This window comes from Ammodytes marinus (genome assembly GCF_949987685.1).
Source record: "Ammodytes marinus genome assembly, chromosome: 5".
In the NCBI taxonomy this organism is placed as follows: Eukaryota; Metazoa; Chordata; class Actinopteri; order Uranoscopiformes; family Ammodytidae; genus Ammodytes; species Ammodytes marinus.
The window spans coordinates 33,966,282-33,987,598 of record NC_137234.1 but is presented as its reverse complement, the minus strand read 5'-3'; the positions used below and the strand labels follow the sequence as shown (position 1 = coordinate 33,987,598).

Here is a 21,317-nt window from a genome sequence, read left to right as displayed (position 1 = left end):
ATTAAGTCACGATTCGATTCGATTCCGATTCGATATTGATTGAAATGCTTCGATATCGATTCAGTATCAAGTAGAAATACACAAGAAAGAGTAAAATAATTTAAATTTAATTTAAATTATTATTTATTTAATTGTATGCCTTGTGAACAAACAGCCATGGTATAACTCTCTCCTCTTGGAAATTGTAACATAACATCAGCACAATTGACAGTGCTGTATTAAATGTAATGTATTTAAATCATGTATAGTATTTCTTTCTTTCTCACATGACATCTTTGAACAATAATAACACATAAGAACCAGGTGCCTTCATTTCTGGTAACAAATAAAACATTAGCACAATACCAGTATAAGGTGTACAAAAGTGAAAAAAAAGTGCTGTATTGGAATTCAGCTCTCAAACAAAAACGTAAACAGACACTTAAAGCTACTACGAGTAAGTCGGCACGTTGGCGACACCTTTGAACAAAAGCGGTAGTATTATTACGACGCCAGCTGTCGTGAAGCTGTTTGCTTGCTCGTGCAGGGCTGCAAGATTCAAATAATCAGGAAGCAATATGGTGCGTGTCCGTGTGTGGACTCTTTTCGGCTCGGTGAGAGTGGTGGTGACACAGCATCTACTAATGCCAGTAAGTGCTAAACACACCTGATTGCAATGAGTTGATGCATTGTCACCTCTCACGGAGCTGAACGAGTCTTTAGTAGGCTACCGCTCGTTCATTTAGGAGTAAACACTGCAGTCTAGGTTCACTCCGTGAAATTGTGTAGGCCTATACGTTGCTTGGCAACGCCCTCCCACCCGCCTATCACTCTCCCTTTTTTGCTTTTCTTCATTGCATTTTCTTTTTTTTGCTTTGATGGTTCAGCCCCGTTATCAATTATGACGACAAATAACTGTCTCAAACAAGGCTCCCGCTCCCCTTCTAGGGTGACCAGATCGCATTTCCATTACTTTTCACACGTCCCGCAAATTGAGACGTTGTCCCGCATTGTTATTGAAAGTGAGCCCCCCTTTTTAAATGCGTGTTTTATAATCTGGTAGCCTATATATCCGATAGCTGTGTGGAGACAGCAGTCTGTGAGTGTGCGTCTCTCCGTTTGTCTCTGTGTGTGTGTATCGCACTGTCGGGGGGCTGCTGGGCTCATTGGGCTCTGTGAAGGTGCTGCCTGCTTCAGCATTTCCTTTCTGTTACTTCAAAATAAAAGCCAACTCACGTTTGTCAAGTGAAATGCTTATGTGAAGCCAGTGAAATGCTTTTAATGTGAAGCCGCAGCCTTAACTCTATTTGGTTAACAGTAGCTAACTTAACTGCTGCGCGCTGATCTAAAGATAGTGTTTTTTAATATAGAAAGCCGTGTCTCTGGCATTACCGGTGGTGACACGAGTTTATTTTGCTAAAGAAAACGGCACTTTGTCCCGCACAAACGTAGTCTTTGTCCCACATCTGGTGAATTGGGATCTGGTCTCCCTATCCCCTTCCCTCACCTGGAGCCATAGGCTTCTCAAATCGCGTTCCTGCGCCACACTGAAATCTGCGACCAATGCGGATATGTGACCATAGAGCATGCACGCGTGAACCGAAAATCGAACTGGGTGTACGACCAGATCAAATGCAGTAATAAAAACTATATAAAAACGTCTTTCTTTGCACTGATGGACTTGTTTGCTGTTAAAGGTAATTTATGATTATGAGAGGAAACATGAGGCTGTTTAAAAGATATTTAAAAGTTACTCGTTGCCGCTTTAAAGCCAGTGCAGGTCATATGGGTTTGCTGCTCTCTGCCCTTTTGTCGCCACTTTTAACAACTCGCACTTGTGTGGTGTGCATGTGCAGTGGCGCAGGAAATACTAATATTAAATACTAGTTAAAATGATTATTATTATTTTTTTTTTAATGAATCGATTATTAACTTTTATGAATCGATTCGGAATCGTTCGAGGGAGAATCGCAATGCATCGGAGAATCGATATTTTTACCCACCCCTAATGCCTATCCAGGGCCGCTGCTACGCTTTTGGGTGCCCTAAGCAGAAATTGTCAGTGATGCCCCCCCCCCACACCCCCCCCAGAAAAAAAAACACCCAGAAGCTTGCGTCCGCAGGGCGCGAGCGAATTTTTTTTGCCCTTGCAAGATCTCTGCGACTGCTTTTTGGCACATTTGCCAGCATTTACTAACAGAAAGAACAGCTTAACTTGTGAAAAAACTGCCTTTGCAAAGGAATTGAGTGATAGGATCATAGACTGATTATGAGATAATGGGCCCCTGGGCTTACACTCTTAAAGGGCCCCCCACTTGTCCCTATCCAGTCAGGTACACTGAATTTTCTACACGGATACATACAATTAATGGCAAAAACATATTAAGGAAGTCAGTGTTTCCCACAGGATTTTGGGGTATTGTTGGAGGGACCCTGTACCTTGTTGGGGGGTGGGTGGATTTTTTTTTACCTTTTTAAAGTAAAATGCATCAACCTGGTGCACTTTGTGAGGAAATTTTAGAGACTAGAGAGATATCAAATCCTGAGATGCAGAAGGAACATTATTTTTCAGATTTTTCTTAAACAGGTAGCACTCTTTACTCTGCAACTGTAAAAACAGTAGATTGGTCTGCAGACCCATGTTCTATGATGGAGGGGCCCATTTCAACAGATAAAGGGTGGATATGAACAATTTAGAATTCACACATATAAAGTTTATTTGTGTATGTGTGAGGGGGCCTTCAACCCCCTTAGACAGAGCTACTAATGCTGTTGTTTTTAACTTGCTTTTGTATTTCTCCCCTACTAGTTGAGGGGCCCATGATGATTTCTATCTTGTTACATTTTAATGAGTATTTATATTTAGGCTATTCCTTTTTGGACCCTGTTATTGACATCAGTGACTGAGCTCTTTGACTATGCAACATGAAAAGTTACTATCAGTATCTCTGGCTAAGGGCCCCCCTGAGCCCTTGGGCCCCTGGGCCTGTGCCCGGTGTGCCTGTGCAGTAATCCACCCCTGGATAGGTTACACAATTAAGAAAAAACAACGATGGGCCTGTTCATAACAAATTTATATATTTTTTGTAATGTAATGATTATCATGAACTTTAAAAAAAATAAACTATTTTGGGGGGCCCCCGGACCATCTCTTTTTCCTTTTTAATTAAAAAAAAAAAAAAAAAAAAAAAATATATAATTTTTTTTTTTGGGGTGCCCCCCCCAGGAACTTGGTGCCCTACGCAGTCTGTGTACTGTGCGTATAGGGAGCGGCGGCCCTGCCTTTTAGCATCGGCTCAGCTCGCTTGGAACCTAGAGCGAGGCGATACCAAAAAAGCAGCCGCTAAGTGGTACCAGGTACCATGAAATTGCGGTGGAAACGCCAAAAATGCGAGTTGAGTCGAGTCGAGTCGAGCTGATACCATGCGGTGGAAAAGCGCCATAAGTGTGACCTTAAATTGAATTAACTGAAGCCTCGAGTTTATAGAGCAGGATTTTATGCTTTTAGCGCTCCCTCCCAGACATCGTCAGCTATTCCAATGTTTAAGTCTTTTTCCCAGGCTTGCTTTATTTTTAAAGTAGATTTGTCCTGCCGGTCTAAAAATATTCCCACATAAGAAGAAATCAGGTTTTTAGTTTCTGGGGAGCCCAGTAAAGTTTTGGACAATGAATCATCTGCGGGCAGGGATTCAAAGGATGGTATATTCTGTCTGACATAATTCCTCAACTGTAGATACCTGAAGAATTGAGCTTTCGACAGTGAAAACTTTGATACTAGCTGATCAAATGAAGCAAAGTGACCATTTATATAAAGGTTCTCAATTGTTACTATTCCCTTCCGACTCCAATCTCTGAATGCTGAATCTGTGAACGATGGGGGGAAGGCATGATTATGCCAGATTGGGGCATGTATGGTCGTGCTCGGTAGTTCACAGGCCTTCCTAATTTGGTTCCAAATTCTCTGACCGTTGGACAGGCTAAAGTGGTCTCCTCTAAAGGAGGCAGGCGGTCTGGGAGAAGAGAAAAGGAGGGCAGTAAGAGAAGTTTTTGGGGCCAAGCTTTTTTCAATTGCCAACCAGGGGGGCAGATCAGATCTAATGCCTTTTTCATATGTAAATTGCCAATACACCATCACTCTAGCATTGGCAGCCTAGTAATAATGTAAAAAACATGGTAACCCCAGTCCGCCATGCTCCCTGGGTTTCTGAAGATGGGCTTTTGAGATCCTATGTGCTTTATATCCCCAAATGAAAGGCATTATAATTGAATCAATTGACTTAAAGTAAGATTTAGGAATATAAATTGGCACATTCTGAAATAGATACAGAAATCTCGGCAGGGAGACCCATCTTTACTGCGTTCACACGGCCAATAAGGGAGATCGGTAATGTTCTCCACTTCTCTATGTTCCTCTTTAGTTTGTTCAATCTTTCCGTAAAATTTAACTTAAAAAGTGTCTTTGGGTTTTTAGATAATTTAATGCCCAGGTACTTTATACTGACCAGATTTGTTTTAAACTGCGTATTGGCTAGGAATGTTGGGTCCAGATCTGCTGTTAACGACAAGAGTTCACTTTTTTGCCAGTTTATGGTGTAACCCGAGACGTCGCCAAAATAATTAATTAGCTGGAGTAGGTGGGGGATGGAATTCTCGGGGGCGGCTACAAAGAGGGCGATGTCATCTTCGTACAGAGAAATCTTATGGTCCATCCCACCTAGTGATATTGGCTTTATAAGTGCGTGCCCTCTTATGCTAATAGCCAGGGGCTCGATGGCCAACGCAAAGAGGAGCGGCGAGAGGGGGCAACCCTGGCGCGTGCCCCTCTGAAGGGCAAAGGGTGTGGATATTTTCTGGTTTGTTAGAATGGAGGCGGTAGGATGGGCATATATTAAACGTACCCAGGAAATAAAAGGGGCCCCAAGACCGAACTCCTCCAGCACCTTGAGCAAGTACCCCCACTCAACCTGGTCGAAAGCCTTTTCGGCGTCCAGACACAGAACAGCTTGTTTGGAAGAGCTGTCGAATTTGTTAAACATAATATTTAGGACTCTCCTAACATTAAAAAACAAAAACCTATTCGGGATGAACCCGGTCTGATCTGTGTGAATAATGGATTCAATAAATTTGTTTAGTCTATTTGCCAGAATTTTTGTGAAAATTTTTAAATCCAACTTAACCATAGAAATTGGTTGATATGAGGACGGGTTAGTTTCATCCCTGTCTTGTTTTAACAAGAGAGAAATGTTTGCGTTATACAGTGTTGATGGGAGCCTATTCGCTTCGGTTGAGTGGGAGAACATTCTATGCAAGATCGGGGTTACTTGGTCAGCAAACTTCTCATAAAATTCAACTACGAAGCCATCTGGCCCAGGGCTCCTGCCGTTATGCAGTGATTTGATAGCATCCGTGATTTCTGCAGGGGACAGTTCAGAGTTTAAGGCCTCGCGGGAGGCGCTGTCTAGTTTTGGTATGTCTAGCTTTTTTAACCATGCGTCGATATCACCGTTAGCTTTGGATTTATAAAGCTCCTGGTCGTACTCCTTAACCCATTGATGACGGCTGCTGCGCGACGCCACATTGTATCTCCCGCCGGTTACGGCATTGTGCAACTCTGACTCTCCTGCCGGCAAATGCTTCGCGACGCAACATCGTATCTCCCGCCGGTTACGGCATAGCGCAACTCTAACTCTCCTGCCGGCTGCTGCATGGCGGAGCACTTTTGTTTTGTTGTCATTTTCATGGCGCGTGCAGCATAGAATGATCTGTCATTGGTTCAAATACTCATGAGGCGGGTCTTGTTGAATTTTTAAAACCACTTGACCATCCAAATGCTGTCTGGTTGGCCAAAAATCACGTTAATCAAACTGACATACACGTGCGTTTCTTGTTGACATTTTTTGAAGAGAGGCGAGATGGCTGAGTCAGCAGAAGAGTTTGACAGCGAGGGCAGCGACATTGAGTTGGGAGAGGAGTTTGAGAGGGAGGAAGAGGTTTGTGGTGTAGTACCGGATGATCCTTTGGATCGAGAACAGGAGTGGCATGTTAAAAAAAAAAAAAAAAAAAAACAATGTAGGGGAGAACGGGGGAATCTGAGGTATCGGGTAATGTGAGCCACCCCCTGTATCTAGGCAACGGAAAACATTTGTGGTCATGTGAGATACAGTCATATGAAAAAGTTTGGGAACCCCTCTCAGCCGGCATTATAATTGACTCTGCTTTCACACAAAAAATATAAAAGTGGTATGTCTTTCATTTACCAGGAACAGCTAAGTACTGGGATGTTTTCCAAACAAAGATTTTTTGAAAAACAGTATTTGGTTGTATGAAATAAAATAAAATGTGAAAAACTGGCTGTGCAAAAATGTGGGTACCCTTGTGGTTTTGTTGATTTTAATGCCTGTAACAGCATGTAAAACTGATGAATTTAAACACAAAGTTGGTTGGATTATGTTGTTAAGCCTTGAACCTCATAGAAATGTCTGTTTAATCATGAGAAAATGTATTTTAGGTGCCTAAATGCAAGTTGCACTTCTCTTTGACTCTCTGCTGAAGTGAGACAGAATGGGATCATCAAAACAGCTCCCAAAAGATCTGAAAAACAAAGATTGTTCATTGTCATGGTTTAGGGGAAGGCTACAAGAAGCTTTCCCAAAGGTTTCAATTGTCAATTTCCACTGTAGGGAACGTTGTCAGGAAATGGAAGGACACAGGCACAGTGGCAGTTAAACCCAGGCATGGCAGACCAAGAAAAAAACAGGAGCGGCATAGGTGGAGGATTGTGAGAATGGTTGCACACAACCCACAGATCACCTCCAAAGACCTGCAAGAACATCTGGCTGCAGATTGTGTATCTGTACATCGTTCAACAATTCAGCACAATTTGCACCAAAACATCTGCTTTTTATGAAGACCAAATAACTTAATTTTTGTCTCATCAGTCCAAAGCATTTTCTTCCAATATGAATCTAGCTTGTCTAAATGAGCTTTTGCATACTCCATGCAACTCTATCTGTGGCGTGGGCGCAGAAAGGGCTTCCTTCTCATCACCTGGCCATACAGATGTTTTGGTGCAAATTGCACTGATTTGTTGAACCATGTACAGATACACAATCTGCAGCCAGATGTTCTTGCAGGTCTTTGGAGGTGATCTTTGGGTTGTGTGCAACCATTCTCACAATCCGCCGCATATGCCGCTCTTGTACTTTTCTTGGTCTGCTAGACCTGGGTTTAACTGCAACTGTGCCTGTGTCCTTCCATTCCCTGACAACAAATTACAGTAGAAATTGACAATTGAAACCTTTGGGAAAGCTTCTTGTAGCCTTCCCCTAAACCATGATAATGAATAATCTTTGTTTTTGAGATCTTTTGGGAGCAGTTTTGATGATCCCATTCTGTCTCACTTCAGCAGAGAGTCAAAGAGAAGTGCAACTTGCATTTAGGCACCTAAAATACATTTTCTCATGATTAAACAGACATTTCTATGAGGTTCAAGGCTTAACAACATAATCCAACCAACTTTGTGTTTAAATTCATCAGTTTTACATGCTGTTACAGGCATTAAAATCAACAAAACCACAAGGGTACCCATATTTTTGCACAGCCAGTTTTTCACATTTTATTTTATTTCATACAACCAAATACTGCTTTTCAAAAAATCTTTGTTTGGAAAACATCCCAGTACTTAGCTGTTCCTGGTAAATTAAAGACATACCACTTTTATCTTTTTTTTGTGAAAGCAGAGTCAATTATAATGCCGGCTGAGAGGGGTTCCCAAACTTTTTCATATGATTGTATATGTTTTCAAGCCCCTCTCATTTCCCCATTATGGCCCTGAAAGAGAGAACCTCATGGTGCTGTGGTAAGCATGTTTTTTTCACCAAAATAGGTATTTTGCATGTAAAAGTAAATGTTCTTGCTGTTAACTTAATCAACTGTTGTGCCAAAGCAAATGTATTCAAATAGAAAAACTTCTATCATATGTGTTGATGAACTACCAACATATAAAAACCATGTGATGATATTAGCTAAAGATTAGCCTGAAATGCTAAGAGAGGTAGTTTTTTCTCAAATTGTGGTGGTGGGGGAAAGTGAGACAGTGTCTCACTTTCCCCCACCATGAGGGACAAGTTAAGTTTAGTCTTAAACGTATTTTAATGTAATATAACATAACATATGTTTTATTTTAATGTCATACACATTGTAGAAAAGCCATCATGCCAAGGAAATACACCAGGAAGACGACCTGGGGCAACCACACGGAAAGAGCACCTTCTCATCTTTCCCTGTAACCTTCAGGGCTGGAATGTAGAGTAGGCCTAGTTGTAGAGTATGACAGGCTGATGTTATAATCCAGTTGGGTCTTCTCCTGTGTTCTGAGTCCCACGCTGTTCTCGCTGGTTCTGATTTTCCTATGCTTTGACCCCCAGACACAAGCTGGCTCTAAGGGTCCTGTATTCTGACCCCCAGACTGTGTTCTAATCTAACTGGTTCTATCTTTCATTTGAATCTTATTAAAACCTTTTGAATTATAATATGTTGTATTTGATTTTGTTCAGAGTTACTTTCAAGTGTTTAGAAAATTTGCTTTGCTTAATTGACTAAACCCCATCATTATTTTATTAGTCCGACATTAGTTCTTGAATGTGTGGTTAGCTTTCAGGATTCTAACTGTTACAATATGTGTTGTTATGGTAGTTTCAGAGTGTAAAAAGTAAATGGATCAGTTTACCCCCAGCTGGTTCACTTTACCCACTTGATTTTTCTGGTCTGTCTCAGTTTACCCCACAGCTGGGGTAAAGTGAGCCACATGACAACTTTTTTTTAAAACAATCATATTTTCACTGCCCTTTGTCTAATGGGCAAAGGGCAGTGAAAATGGGCATGATTTATTTATGTCATGGAGCTGGCTGGATAGGCAGTTGCATTGTAGTGTTGACAGTTGTGGTGGCAGGAGTTAAGGAGCTTTAAACTTCCTGTGTTTTTATTCATTGATTGCTTGGTCATAGACCACTATGACTCGACTTAAAGTGAATAAACAAATTGGTCGGGATGTTTAAAGATGCAGATCAGGTCATATATCACTTTTCTTTCTCTCTCTCTGTCTCTCGGTCGCGTATGTCATGTTACTCGCGTGTCCGCGCGTGACAAATCTTGCACATTATTTTAGTTTGTTGTGAGTCTGAAGTGTTTTCAGACAACACAATTAGTTTTACCTTTATTCTCGTCATCTAGAAGTTTTTCAAAACACCCGGCAATGCGCAACATCTCCCTCCTACTCTCTGGACCAGCCGATAGCTAAACTATCAGGTGAGGGAGGGGCCGAGCGGAGCTCACGGCTGAAAGGGTTTGCTGCATTTATAAGCCTGCATGCCCCGGCGAGCGGAACAATGATAGTTTAATAACGATTATCCCCGACCTGATTTATTTTTTTACAACTGAGATTGCAAGTAATATGACTCGAATGGCGCGGAAATGGAAACACATTTGGAGCCGTTTTAAGTAGATTTTTATTTATTTATCTATATATTAAAAAAAAACACTTTGGCGCTGAGGATTTTCCTTTGGGGGGCGCTAAAATTCCTTTGGCGGGCGCCAAAATTTTTTGAATGCAGGAAAAACCCTGCAAGTTACCGCTGATAAGAAGTGTGTCCCCGCCGGCCGGTGAGCGCAAATGCATCAGTAGGCCTAAAGGCGAACACACTTCGTAAGGTCGTAAAAAAGTCGGGTCGTCTTATATTCGGGGTCTAGTATTCGGCGTCCAGTAATGGACTGCCCGTTACCAGAGCGGTCATTCAGCTTCAGGGCCTGTGTCCAAGTTGTGTTTATTTTATTTTATTTTTTCGGGTAGAACCAACCAACTGGCTGTGCTCTCGGAAACGGCCGGGGCATGCGTGTGTGCAATGGGAGAGAGAATGCTTTGTGTGGAGAGAAAAAAGAGGCACAGGAAATCGCCAAAGCCAATGCAAAGCCTCGACCCATTATGTTGCGAGTCAACGTGTCAGAGGCAGGAATCGGCTGTGCGATCGACATTTACTGTGGCTTTTTCGCTGCTGCAATTGCAGTGCTGAGGAGAGATTGCCAACTGCACTGTCCTTTTACGCACCGCCGTAATGTTTAGATTTCATCATTTGGATCAAAGCCCTTAGGATAATAAGAATGAGAGGCTCTATTTTAATGCTGTCCATGCGGTCGTTGTGATTGTAACTTTGTCGGCTGTAAACTGAAACTAACAGAGATCGCGGAAAAATTCACCAGAATGCAGGAAATTAAGCATTTAATGCTCAAAAAATTCAGGGGGAGTACCCCCAGACCCCCACTTATAAAGTGTCACAACCCAATGTTTAATCAAAATCTACGTCCTTCAAATTCACAATTTTTTTAAAAGGCTATAAGGATAGGCTACTTTGGAAAATTCTTAAATGTTATTTGCTTTTATAGTTTGTTTTAATAGCGTAATTCTAATCAAATTATTTTATATAAGTAGGCTATTTTTTTTTTTTTTTTTTGGCATTTTTATGCTTTATTGATAGTGTAGAGACAGAGTTGAAATGGGGCAGAGAGGGGAGTGACATGCAGAGAACGACCGCGGGCTGGAATCGAACCGCTGCTGGCCGAGGCCCATGAGGGGGGGACGCCCTACCAACTGAGCTAAGGGCGCCCCCCTAAGTAGGCTATTTTATCACGGTTATAGAATCTAGATTGCTCATTTTAACCAGTAGCCTGCTGCTTTGTGTGATAGCACTGCACCTCGGCCAATTTACAGCACCCCCCTAAGAAAGTCGTTCCAACGTCCCTGTATGACAGCATGAATATGAACGAGTAAATGGCGGCGGCGCCACACCTATTTAGCTCTGTATTCATTCCTTAAATAGCACCAAAATAAAATATGCTTCTGAGACAGCTACAGTGAGAATGTAGGATGTAGGACGCTAGTATGGCCTTCCGAACACAGCAGTCCACCCGCTTGAGGGCGGAAATGCACTGTAATGTACTAATACTGATATCTCCTACAGTCTTTGAAGTGAGCAATGGGACAGCGCATGCGCAAGTCACAATTTAAATTCAGATACAACCGGGAACGAGGAAGAGACGCGGAGGAAAACAGCAACATAACTGTCTGTGTGTATAAACTTTCTTTTAGACGTTTATTAAAAGTAGACATGCAAACAGTGCAGGCTTAGTGGCTGTTCTTTTTATATGCTGGATAAAGTTACGCTAATGGTTTCTCTGCTATGTGAAAGCTAACGTTAGCTGCCTGTTACGGTCAAATAGCTCACTATTTTAACCACACAGGAGCGCCGACTAACGTCCCATAACATGAACCTATTTTCACGGTTTCGTAGCAATACTATTTTCTTGTCAACGCTAATGTTATCTTCTGAGTCTGCAGATTAGGTTAAAGTTAGGGTAAAACGAATAAACGATGTTGAGCGACCGATTCTACATTTCCTGAACACTTGTTGCGAAAGGAACTGGTGTTGGACATCCTAAAACCCACGTTCAGATTTATAAACCTTTCATTTATTTATATGGCTTGATTTAGCATTCTCCAGAATAGCTGACCCCACCGTTAGTGGATTGTTTAATATCTGAATGTGTTCCTGTTTCAGCAAAATGAGTGAGCTTGAAGAGGTCTGCCAGCACATCCATGACAAGATCTCATCCCTACAGCACATGTTGGATCTGTCAGTCGTTGGTATGTCGACACAGTCTTGTATGAGACCAGACTTCTAACATTGGCCTTTTTATTGATGTGAATATGATGCAAAACTAACTAACATATCATGTTCTTTTCTCTCTCTCCATATTTAGAATTGCCCCAGAATAAGATGAGGAAACTTGGGCAAGAACTTTTTGGTGTGGAGAGGCTTATGGAGGAGTTTGAACAGTGTGTCGGCCGACAGAAAGAGAAACTGAAGCATCTGAAGGTAAACTGATTCAAGATTCAAGATAACAATCTTAAGGCCAGGACACACCAGTCCGACTACCCGAAAGTGGAGTCTGCCGTTTCAGGCAGCTCCAGTCTGCCTGTCTCGGCCAAAAAAGTGCCAAGAACACACCGAGCCGACTACTGACTTTCCGTACGCTCTGCGCGGGACGTAATGTCTCCATAACAGCAGGCGGCGCTAATCTGTATTGCGGCCCAAAAAAATACGGAAGCCGGAAATGATGGGACAGCTCTCTAGACCATAAACATAGATAGAAATACGTATTTATATTTATGGACTATAAAGAGCACCATTTTTAGCAGAGAGTGACGAGCATGCTGTCGAGCAGTCAACAAGGGTTGATGCATGTGAGTACTCGCTGAACGAAACAAACAAACACATTAAAACAATGGATAGCTGTTGTTAGCTCTTTGTGCTACCCGCCTCACTTCCGGGCTTCACTGATTCGCTAGCCCTCCACCAATGAAATTGCTCCAACTGAAAGACTGCTCAAAAGAAGCCCGACGACATCTACGACGACCGACGTCACGGCACACAACAAACAGATTCGTGTCCCCGCCCCCTCCAGACTCTCCGACGGCGATTATCGGGCCGGTGTGTCCGGGCCTTTAGGCCTCAAGCTCCTCTCAACGATGCAGTCGAAGAAGAAAAAAACACAAGTGAAGAGAGCGACACCTGAGACACAAATAAACACAAAAGTAGTGCGCGGACACAGTGCAGATAAAAAGTTTAGAGATAAGGTGCACCATATGGATTTAAAGTCAATTTAGAATGCAAAATAAAATACAATTAAACATTGACTAAATAGAAAACTGTTTGCGGAAATAACAATAACAATGGTGGTGAAATATGATACTTTACATCTTATAGAATAATGTTAGATATTTCTCTCTATTCTGCAAATTATGTCCCTTTGGTTACCCAGCTTGGACTAGATTTCAAGAGATGGAATTCTCTTCCTCTGTCATTGATAGGTAGGATTAATGTGGTAAAAATGAATGTCTTGCCAAGATTTCTTTTTCAGTGCACTCCTTTATTTTTGCCTAAAACGTTTTTTTAAGTCATTGGATGAGACTATTACTTCCTTCTTGTGGGGAGGTAAGACTCCCAGGGTAAGAAAGTCATTACTGCAAAAATTCACATCTGACGGTGGTCTCGCCTTACCAAATTTTCTTCTATATTACTGGTCAGCACAAATATACAAATGAATTTATTGGCTTCAATCTCCCGAACTATTATGGTGTAAACTTGAGACCCAGTCGTGTTTCTCCTCTACACTACCGGCTTTACTCACATCTTCATTGCCCATTAACCCTTCTAGTTTCACTAAGAATCCTATTGTGCTATCTACACTGAGGATTTGGTTCCAATTTAGGCGCCATTTTAAGTTTTCTTCTGCATCCACTCTGATGCCCATAGTGAACAATCATCTATCCCCCCATCTGTTGGGAATATCTCCTACATCTTATGGCAAAATCGAGCCATTAAGGTTTTCAGATACCTTTTATAAAGACGGTACTATTGCTACTTTTGCTACTTTTTCAGACTTGTCTAAAGATTTTAATTTACCGACATCCCATTTATTTATGTACTTTCAAATTAGGCATTGTGCCTCCTCTCTTTTTTCATGTTATTCCTCCCTCTCTATTAACCAACCATGGGAAGACCTTCTGACCTTAAAACCCCAGCAGAAAAAAAAATGCATGGGAGCGTGAGCTTGGGGTACATTTGACAGATCAATGGTGGGATAAAGCTGTACATAGTATACACTCATCTTCTCATTGTGTCAGGCTGCAGCTTATACAGTTTAAAGTGTTACATAGAGTCCATTTTAGCAAATCCAGACTATCTGAAATTTATCCAAATGTTGTGGACCTATGTGACAGATGCCACGCCTCCTCTTGTAACTTGAGTCATATGTTTTTTTTATTGTCCCAGACTACACAGATTCTGGACTGACTTTTTTATGATCATGACGAAGGTTCTAGGAGCCCAGATTAAGACAGACCCCTTCATTGCAATATTTAGAACCCCATTTACACAACCCCGTATTTCATCCTTACAATCAGAAATATTAGCATTCACCTCGCTTCTGGCAAGACGCCGTATTTTACTTTTGTGGAAATCCCCTAATCCCCCATCGATTCCAATCTGGCTCAAGGACATCATGTTCTTTCTCAAATTTGAAAAAATAAGATACACAATTAGAGGCTGTTAAAATTTTTTTTTTTTTTAAATGGGATTCATTTATAAATTACTTCAATTCGTTAGCGACCCTGACTAATCACCCCCCCCCCCCTTTTTTTAAATATATAATATACAGTATATGTGTATATATATATATATTATTATTATTATTTGGTCAGTATTGTTTGTATATTTCTATTGTTTTTGTTGTTATATTGTTCTTGTTAAAAAAAAGGAAAAACCAATAAATATATTATACAAAAAAAGAATAATGTTAGATATAATATAGATCTGTATACGCGATATGTACATATTTAAATTGTGATTTAGGATTGGTCAACATTCTAAATATGTGCAGCATGGACATAAGACGTAAACAGACATTTCTAAACAGATGTAAACTGTTGCAAAGTGTTGTAGTTCAGGCCTTTGGTTTGAGCAGCTACTGTGACATTCATCCAGTTGTGCACAATGCCACAAGCCCCGTGCAGTTTGTTTCCTCTGCTGCATCAATTGGCAACTAAGCAGTGTGGAATAAGGTCAACAATGGATATTTTACCATAAACTGTATGTTTAAAATTAGTAAAACATGCACATACAACATGCCATGTTTATTAAAGAATTGTGACCACAACATATAGGCAGAAAGACATTTTGGAGTGGATATGAATGTTTTGGTGGGAAGACCCTGAAATTGAGGGGCTTTTACACCTGCGTTGTTAGCTTCCATTGAAACAAACTCTACCTTTGTGCAGGTTAGAACATTGCACCAAAAGCGGAACCAATCAAGCAGAGACTTATGGCGCTTTTCCACCGCAAATGTAGCTCGACTCGACTCAACTCGACTTGGTTTGGTAGCAGCACGGGTCGTTTTCCACCGCAAATAGTACCTGCTGAACGTGGGCGGGGTCGTCGTAAGGGGCTGAAAGCCTACTCCGGAGCAAAGTAGCAGAGCAGAAATTGCGAGCAGTTGTTGCACTATTAACTGAACCAACCGCCAAAAACACGGATGAAAAATGTTTAAGAAATACCCCCCTTGTATCTGTTTGCTAAAAGAAGTAGAAGAATATTGCTACGGGCCATTAAAAGGGATGGTTGTTGTCCCGATGTGTGACTCTGCCACACAGTCAGCTGTAGGGATGCGTCGCGTACATCCCTATGCACGTAAACACGGGCATGATAAAGTTGACTGTTTAGTGCTTGTTTCAGGATACGTGTTTTCAAATGCAAGCCGTGTCTCAGCCATATTTTATTGAGGTAATCAGTTCAGTCCGAGGCTTGTAATGTAATCGCTCGCTATCATGTCTGTCCCAGCTGGCTACTATTAGCCTAGCTGCTAGCTGCCCTACATGTCTCCTCGTATGATAAGTAACTTCCCCAACAACCAACACTGGGTGAGCTTAGCGAATATATGGAAAATAAATTCAGATCTGTGATGCAAATCAAATGAAAGAGAGCCAGAGAAGGCTGCACGCGGCGTAAATACACTCAAAAGTCCCGGAGAGTTGGGGAGAATAAACAACAGAATGAAGCCGGTAGTCTCTGGCCACTGATTGGCCAGACAATAGTCTCTGGCCAATCAGTGGCCGGCCGTCTGCCGACGTCACCTTTTAGCATCGGCTCAGCTCGCTTGGAACCTAGAGCGAGGCGATACCAAAAAAGCAGCCGCTACGTGGTACCAGGTACCATGAAATTGCGGTGGAAACGCCAAAAATGCGAGTCGAGTCGAGCTGATACCATGCGGTGGAAAAGCGCCATTAGTTGAAGAGGTCTCTGTACTGTTCCAAATGAACTGGTGCGCTTTTGTTTGTGGTGAGAACGTGAATGGAGTGAGTCCAACCCAACTGCAGGAAGGAAGCACTGAGTAACAAGCTCCTGTAGCCAGCCACGCCATGCATTATGGGATGAGGAAGACCATCGACCTCCTGTAGTTTCTCTCTGTAGTTTTCCCGCTCGGACACTATGAGCAATTGTAGAGCAGTTCAGGAACAACTTATTATACACATCTGACCACGTGGTTCTCACGTGACTTATGACGCTGCATTTTGGTTCACTTCACCAAATGATTCAGACCAGAGGAAATGATAGATGTGAAAGAGAACCCAACCTGGTGAAGAACTGAACCAATGAATCCTTCTCACATCTGGTGAGAACCAAGGAAGAGAACTAGAAGCGGACTATCAGGTGTTAAGCGTCCAGAGACACTGTTCAACATATGTTTTGATCAATCACGTTTGTTTGTTTGTTTGTGTTTCAGAAAATAGAGGAGTTGTCTCACACAGATTTGGAGGACGTCCAGCACATGAGGGACAACTTGCCTGCACACATGCCCAAGAAGAAAGACCACTTAAGGTGAGGAAACCTATATGATGCATTATTTGCTGGATGTTTTCAGATTTTTCCTAAAGAACCGTGCGTTATGTATTTTGAATTGGATACACACCTACGATTTTTTTCTAATATGGCGCCTTGTCTTTGTCAGATTAAAGGTGGAGTCAGTGATTCTGCAGAACGCTTGTTGTCAAATGAGGTTTTTTGTCAAAATCAGAGAATATCTCAACTACAAACATTCTCCAGTATCCCTTTCTCCACCTTTTAATGGTTAATGAAAACATTCGTCATCTTCAGCAGGGATCTAGACTGCTCACATTTTTTGAGAAAATTTCACATTTGTGTGAGTGCAGAATGGTCATCAGGGTGTTAAAATGCCCCTATGACAAATATTTAAAAAAAATCGGCACTGGTACTGTCCCAGCGCTCATTCTTAAAAGTAGTAGGCTATCTTATTATTCACTGGCTCTTTAGATAGCTCTCTACCTGCGCTTTCATCTTCAGCTATTGTACATATACGATCTGATAATGTAGCACTGGAAAAAATTTACTTATAAACTGTATACTACCATACTAAGGGCGCACTCACACTAGGCCCAGTTGCCTCCATACCGTGCCTGAGCACGATTCTCCCCCCTCCCTGCCGGTCTGTACTCCCACTGCTCCTAAAGATCCAGACCTAGACACCGTTGCTTCTTGCCATACAACACAGAGTCTATATGCGTGCGGGTTTGGGATTTGGAGCTTAATTGTATCTGATTTTTATATATTTTAACCTGACCAATTTTGCAGCAGAACTTCCACATCTGGGGCCGTATTCACAAAACATTTTATCTTAGCGCTAAGAGTACTCCTAAGGAGCACTAAAAGTTCTTAGTAAGGAGTCATTTCTTAAAACCCATTCACAAAGCTGATAAGACCAACTTTTACTAAGGAATGGGAGGGACTCCTAAACTAAGACTAGAGGGCGTGGTTGACCCTGTTACTATGGATGATGTCATGTTCATACCTTCTATGCCCACAGTGATTGGCTGAGAGGGAATGAGAGCTAAGAGTGAATTTATGATAGAAACACTGTGGGAGATATCCATATCGTGTCGCTGTATTAAAGTTAAGAGTTTTTATATACAATTAATGACAAGTGACACTGATTTAACATGAAACCAAGATACTGCAGGGTTTCCCACACATTTGTTCACAATTAGCCTACAATAGCGCCACATAGGTCTATTCATTTGAAATTTTACAATGATTTGAATCGGAAAAAATATCCTCGTTGAACAGCTGCACGCCATGCACTCTCACTGTATTTCTCTCAATGGCGGACTATGCAGCAATAGTCAGACAGCGACAAACCAGGAAATTCACCATTTAGAAACAACAGCCGGCGAAATCGTAAAGTGCATGCGGAAGGAAAAAGGCGAGACGCGCACCAGGCCCCCAGGACTGTGCCTTCTCCGAGCAGCCAGCATGGACATGTGGCCAACCCATTGGTATTGCATGGTAAGGGGTGGAGCTTATTTTCATGCGGCCCGTAGGCAGATTTCCCTGTCCACACAGTACAAGCGGCGAACAAGATTGCGTCTCTGCAAATTTTTTCTGGATATCAATCATAGGCTCATACTTATCTTTAGACCATATACTATTAAAATGGAAGTTTTCTCAAAACGCCACCTCAAGCGTTTTATTAGGCCAACGGCTTTTAACGGCTTTCAGTTTGTTTTCGCCAGGCTAGATGCTACAGAACGAGAATTATTCTACACCCGCCTCCAGTCCGCTACGCTTGCCGCCCTCTTTCTTGATAGGTCCATAATGCAGCTACGTCCATGCTACGTCATGCTTTCGGGCCGCATGAAATTTCCGGATTATGAATATAATAAATATAAATGTGTTTATACTTTCTAAATATAACTTTACTAAGATCATTAAACCCTTACAGTTATTAAAGGTACCTTTTATAAAGCTCACTAGCATTAAATCTCTCCAAAACACCATCAAATGGTTGTCTGTGATTTACTCTTAGTGACTTAGGAGTCCTCGCTTTTCATAGATTTAGGAGCTAGTTTTAGCGCTAAAATGCTTTGTGAATTAAACTTATCTTAAAAAGTTAGGAGTCCTAAAATTAGGAGTGAAACGCCCCTTATTTTTGAGAGTTACTCCTAAATCAGCACGTTAGGACCTACTCTTAGCCTTAAAATGTTTTGTGAATACGGCCCCAGAGCAACACAAACTCTTCAGCAAAAAAACATTGGGTCTCGGGGGAACAGTCTCATACACATTGGCATCAGGATCGCATCTATGTGCGTGCTTGTGCGTGTGTCGGCTCATCAGCATCTGTACCGTGCCTGGGTACACCTCTCCCAAGTGTGCTGTGGCCGAGGAAATGTTCTTTGCTTGAGTACAGAAAAGCGCATTCACACTGGTCAAACATACTAGACTTTAAGGGGCAAACGTACTTGGGCACGGTACAGATGGCCTAGTGTGAGTGCGCCCTTAGAGTCAAATGCCTTCAGCTCTGAATGATGGACAGATGTTCTCTCTCCTCACTGTCAGTGAGCCTGTGTCCAGTCAGAGTGAAGCAGCAGACGTCCGTCCAGCTCAGACAGAAAACATCAGAAAGAGCAAGAAGAGCTTCATCAGAGAGATGGAGGCCATCACTCTACCAGAGTTTGAGAGCATCCCCCAGTGAGTATCCCTCACTAAATATCCAACATGATATGATGGAATGATTGATATTCTACATGACGTTTTTGGGAGATAATGTTAATAACGCAGCATTAAGGAATCAAGACTGCCTGACAGGAAGAACCCAGGGCATAGAACAACAATCTGTTGAATCAATTCTACAATGTATTTTTAATGTAAAATAATTGTAAATATAATGTAAATAATAATAAATAAATAAAAATAATAATGTTAATATAAAAGTAATGACTCTGTCATTGAAAATGAGGGTCCTTCCTCAATGATCACTCGAGTATAAATACAATGAAAATAGATGAAAATGATTTTAACTAGAAAGCTAAACATTCTGCAACAAGAATCCCCTACAGCGTGCTGTCACTAAATGGTTATACTCATTCCTTACTATCCAATATATCAAGCTATGTACAACTTCTGTGCATTAATCAGTGATCACATTACGAAGCCTTAGTAGTTAAAGGTGCTAATTATCATGGAATAGAATGAGGAAAAAAGATCAAATTAAATAATTAGAAGTATTGTATAGTATTTCTAAGCTGGATGTTGTGTTCCCCTCAGATACATGAAAGGCCGCGTATCGTATGACCAGCTCAATGCTGCGCTGCAGAGCATTAACACAGCTGTAACGACCAAGTACAAGATCGTCCACCAGCCAGTGAAGACACTCAACAACCACTCACGCAAGCTGCACCAGCGCTTTAAGGAACAGGAGATCAAAGAAACTAAAGGTTAGTCACACACACACACACACACACACACACACACACACACACACACACACACACACACACACACACACACACACACAGCAGAGAGAGGCGGCAGTATGTCTGGACTATGCATCTCATTTAGCGGGACAGTTTGATGCGACATTGTCTGATCAATGCTACAACCAAAGGTCTAACCTGCAGGTAATAAATGAAGTTGATAACCACTGTGGTGTAACCCGTAACCTGATCCAGGGTTTAGACTTTGTCGAGCCATCTAGGCTTTGCTGAACTTTCCACATAGCAGGGCCCTGGTAAACATTGGTAAAAAAACAAAACAATGGGCATCATGTGAAAATATTTATTTTCCACCCGTAGTAAATCTTACTGTATTGGAATAACGAGCAGACCTATGTCTTTGAAAATACAAAACATTGAATTATATTTAAAGCCTCTCTGAAGGCACGCTGTCTCACTAGTGTCCTGTCTCACTCTCACTGTCTTTCAGCTCAGTATTTTGTGGTAGAGGAAGACATTCGTGAATTTGCCCAGGTGAAGGTGGACAAACGCTTTCAGGGGATTCTGAACATGCTGCGACACTGCCAGCGCCTCCGGGAGCAGAGAGGAGGGGGCGTCATCCGCTATGTGTTACTGTGAAGGGACAAGCATTACAGGCTTTCACTTGGGTCTGTTCTTCATTCATTATGGTCACACAGTAGGGCTAACACAGTATGTAGCTGAGCATATTTATTGCTTAAAGGGGCACTATGTTGTTTCAAGGGAGGGGGAGTTGTTTACATTTGCAGAGCCTGAAGTTAGTTTACAAAACATATGTTCTCTAAATGTAATTCTTAGTATTCTTCTTTCAAACCAAAATAATTTTGAGGCACATGAGAATATAACTCGGGAAATGTTCACTTCTCTGACACATCCGAAGTTACATAGTGCACCTTTAACTGTAGTCACACCGGTATGAGGCTCTGCATTGTGCACACTGTCAAACACTATTTATGAGAGTTCTATTGAGCAGTGCTATGATGAGTTCATTGAGTTGTTGGATTACAGCAGGACTGGAAAGAGCGTATGTCTGTGTGAGTCCACTCAAACTGCCATGTCAATGTACACAGCTGTTTGGGAAATGCTTTCATCTGCCAAATCATTTGGAATATAATTTAAAAAAAAATAAAAAATCTAAATAACATGTCTCTCAACAAAATCCAGTATTTTTAATTTCATCAAAATAAAAGCCTCTTCATCTCTCACTATCTTCCAGTGTGTCCTGTTTTGAAATGTGCATGACTTAAGAAGATGTACTTCTCCTGTTGGACCACATGGGGTCATCCTTTCATAGAGCCACCACTAAACCCAGCTGCAGAGGGCAAATCACTGGCATAGATCCTCTAAATATCATACAGCTCTGGGAAAAAAATGAAGGCACCAATCTAAATGCACATGTAAAGCA

At 41.7% G+C, this 21,317-nt stretch overlaps 1 protein-coding gene across 2 annotated transcripts; it reads left to right on the top strand.

The window, feature by feature from the left end:
* Positions 1-11,056: 11,056 nt before the first annotated feature.
* Positions 11,057-21,071, top strand: ska1 (spindle and kinetochore associated complex subunit 1). Of its 2 annotated transcripts, none has more exons than XM_080028076.1 (7): positions 11,057-11,097; positions 11,589-11,674; positions 11,791-11,906; positions 16,372-16,466; positions 18,999-19,130; positions 19,707-19,876; positions 20,364-21,071. In XM_080028076.1, the coding sequence occupies exons 2-7, from the start codon at positions 11,593-11,595 to the stop codon at positions 20,510-20,512; spliced, it is 744 nt and encodes a 247-aa protein (XP_079884202.1). In that variant the 5' UTR covers positions 11,057-11,097; positions 11,589-11,592; the 3' UTR covers positions 20,513-21,071. The 2 variants fall into 2 exon arrangements, with proteins under 2 accessions (XP_079884202.1, XP_079884203.1); XM_080028077.1 differs by having other exon boundaries at positions 11,058-11,093.
* Positions 21,072-21,317: the final 246 nt, after the last annotated feature.

What these genes read in the sequence shown, in the direction of transcription:
- ska1 (XM_080028076.1), top strand. Translation starts at nt 11,593, where the DNA reads ATGAGTGAGCTTGAAGAGGTCTGCCAGCACATCCATGACAAGATCTCA. An exon ending in GTTGGATCTGTCAGTCGTTG is followed by an intron (nt 11,675 to 11,790) that starts GTATGTCGACAC and finishes CTCCATATTTAG; the next exon opens with AATTGCCCCAGAATAAGATG. An exon ending in GGAGATCAAAGAAACTAAAG is followed by an intron (nt 19,877 to 20,363) that starts GTTAGTCACACA and finishes ACTGTCTTTCAG; the next exon opens with CTCAGTATTTTGTGGTAGAG.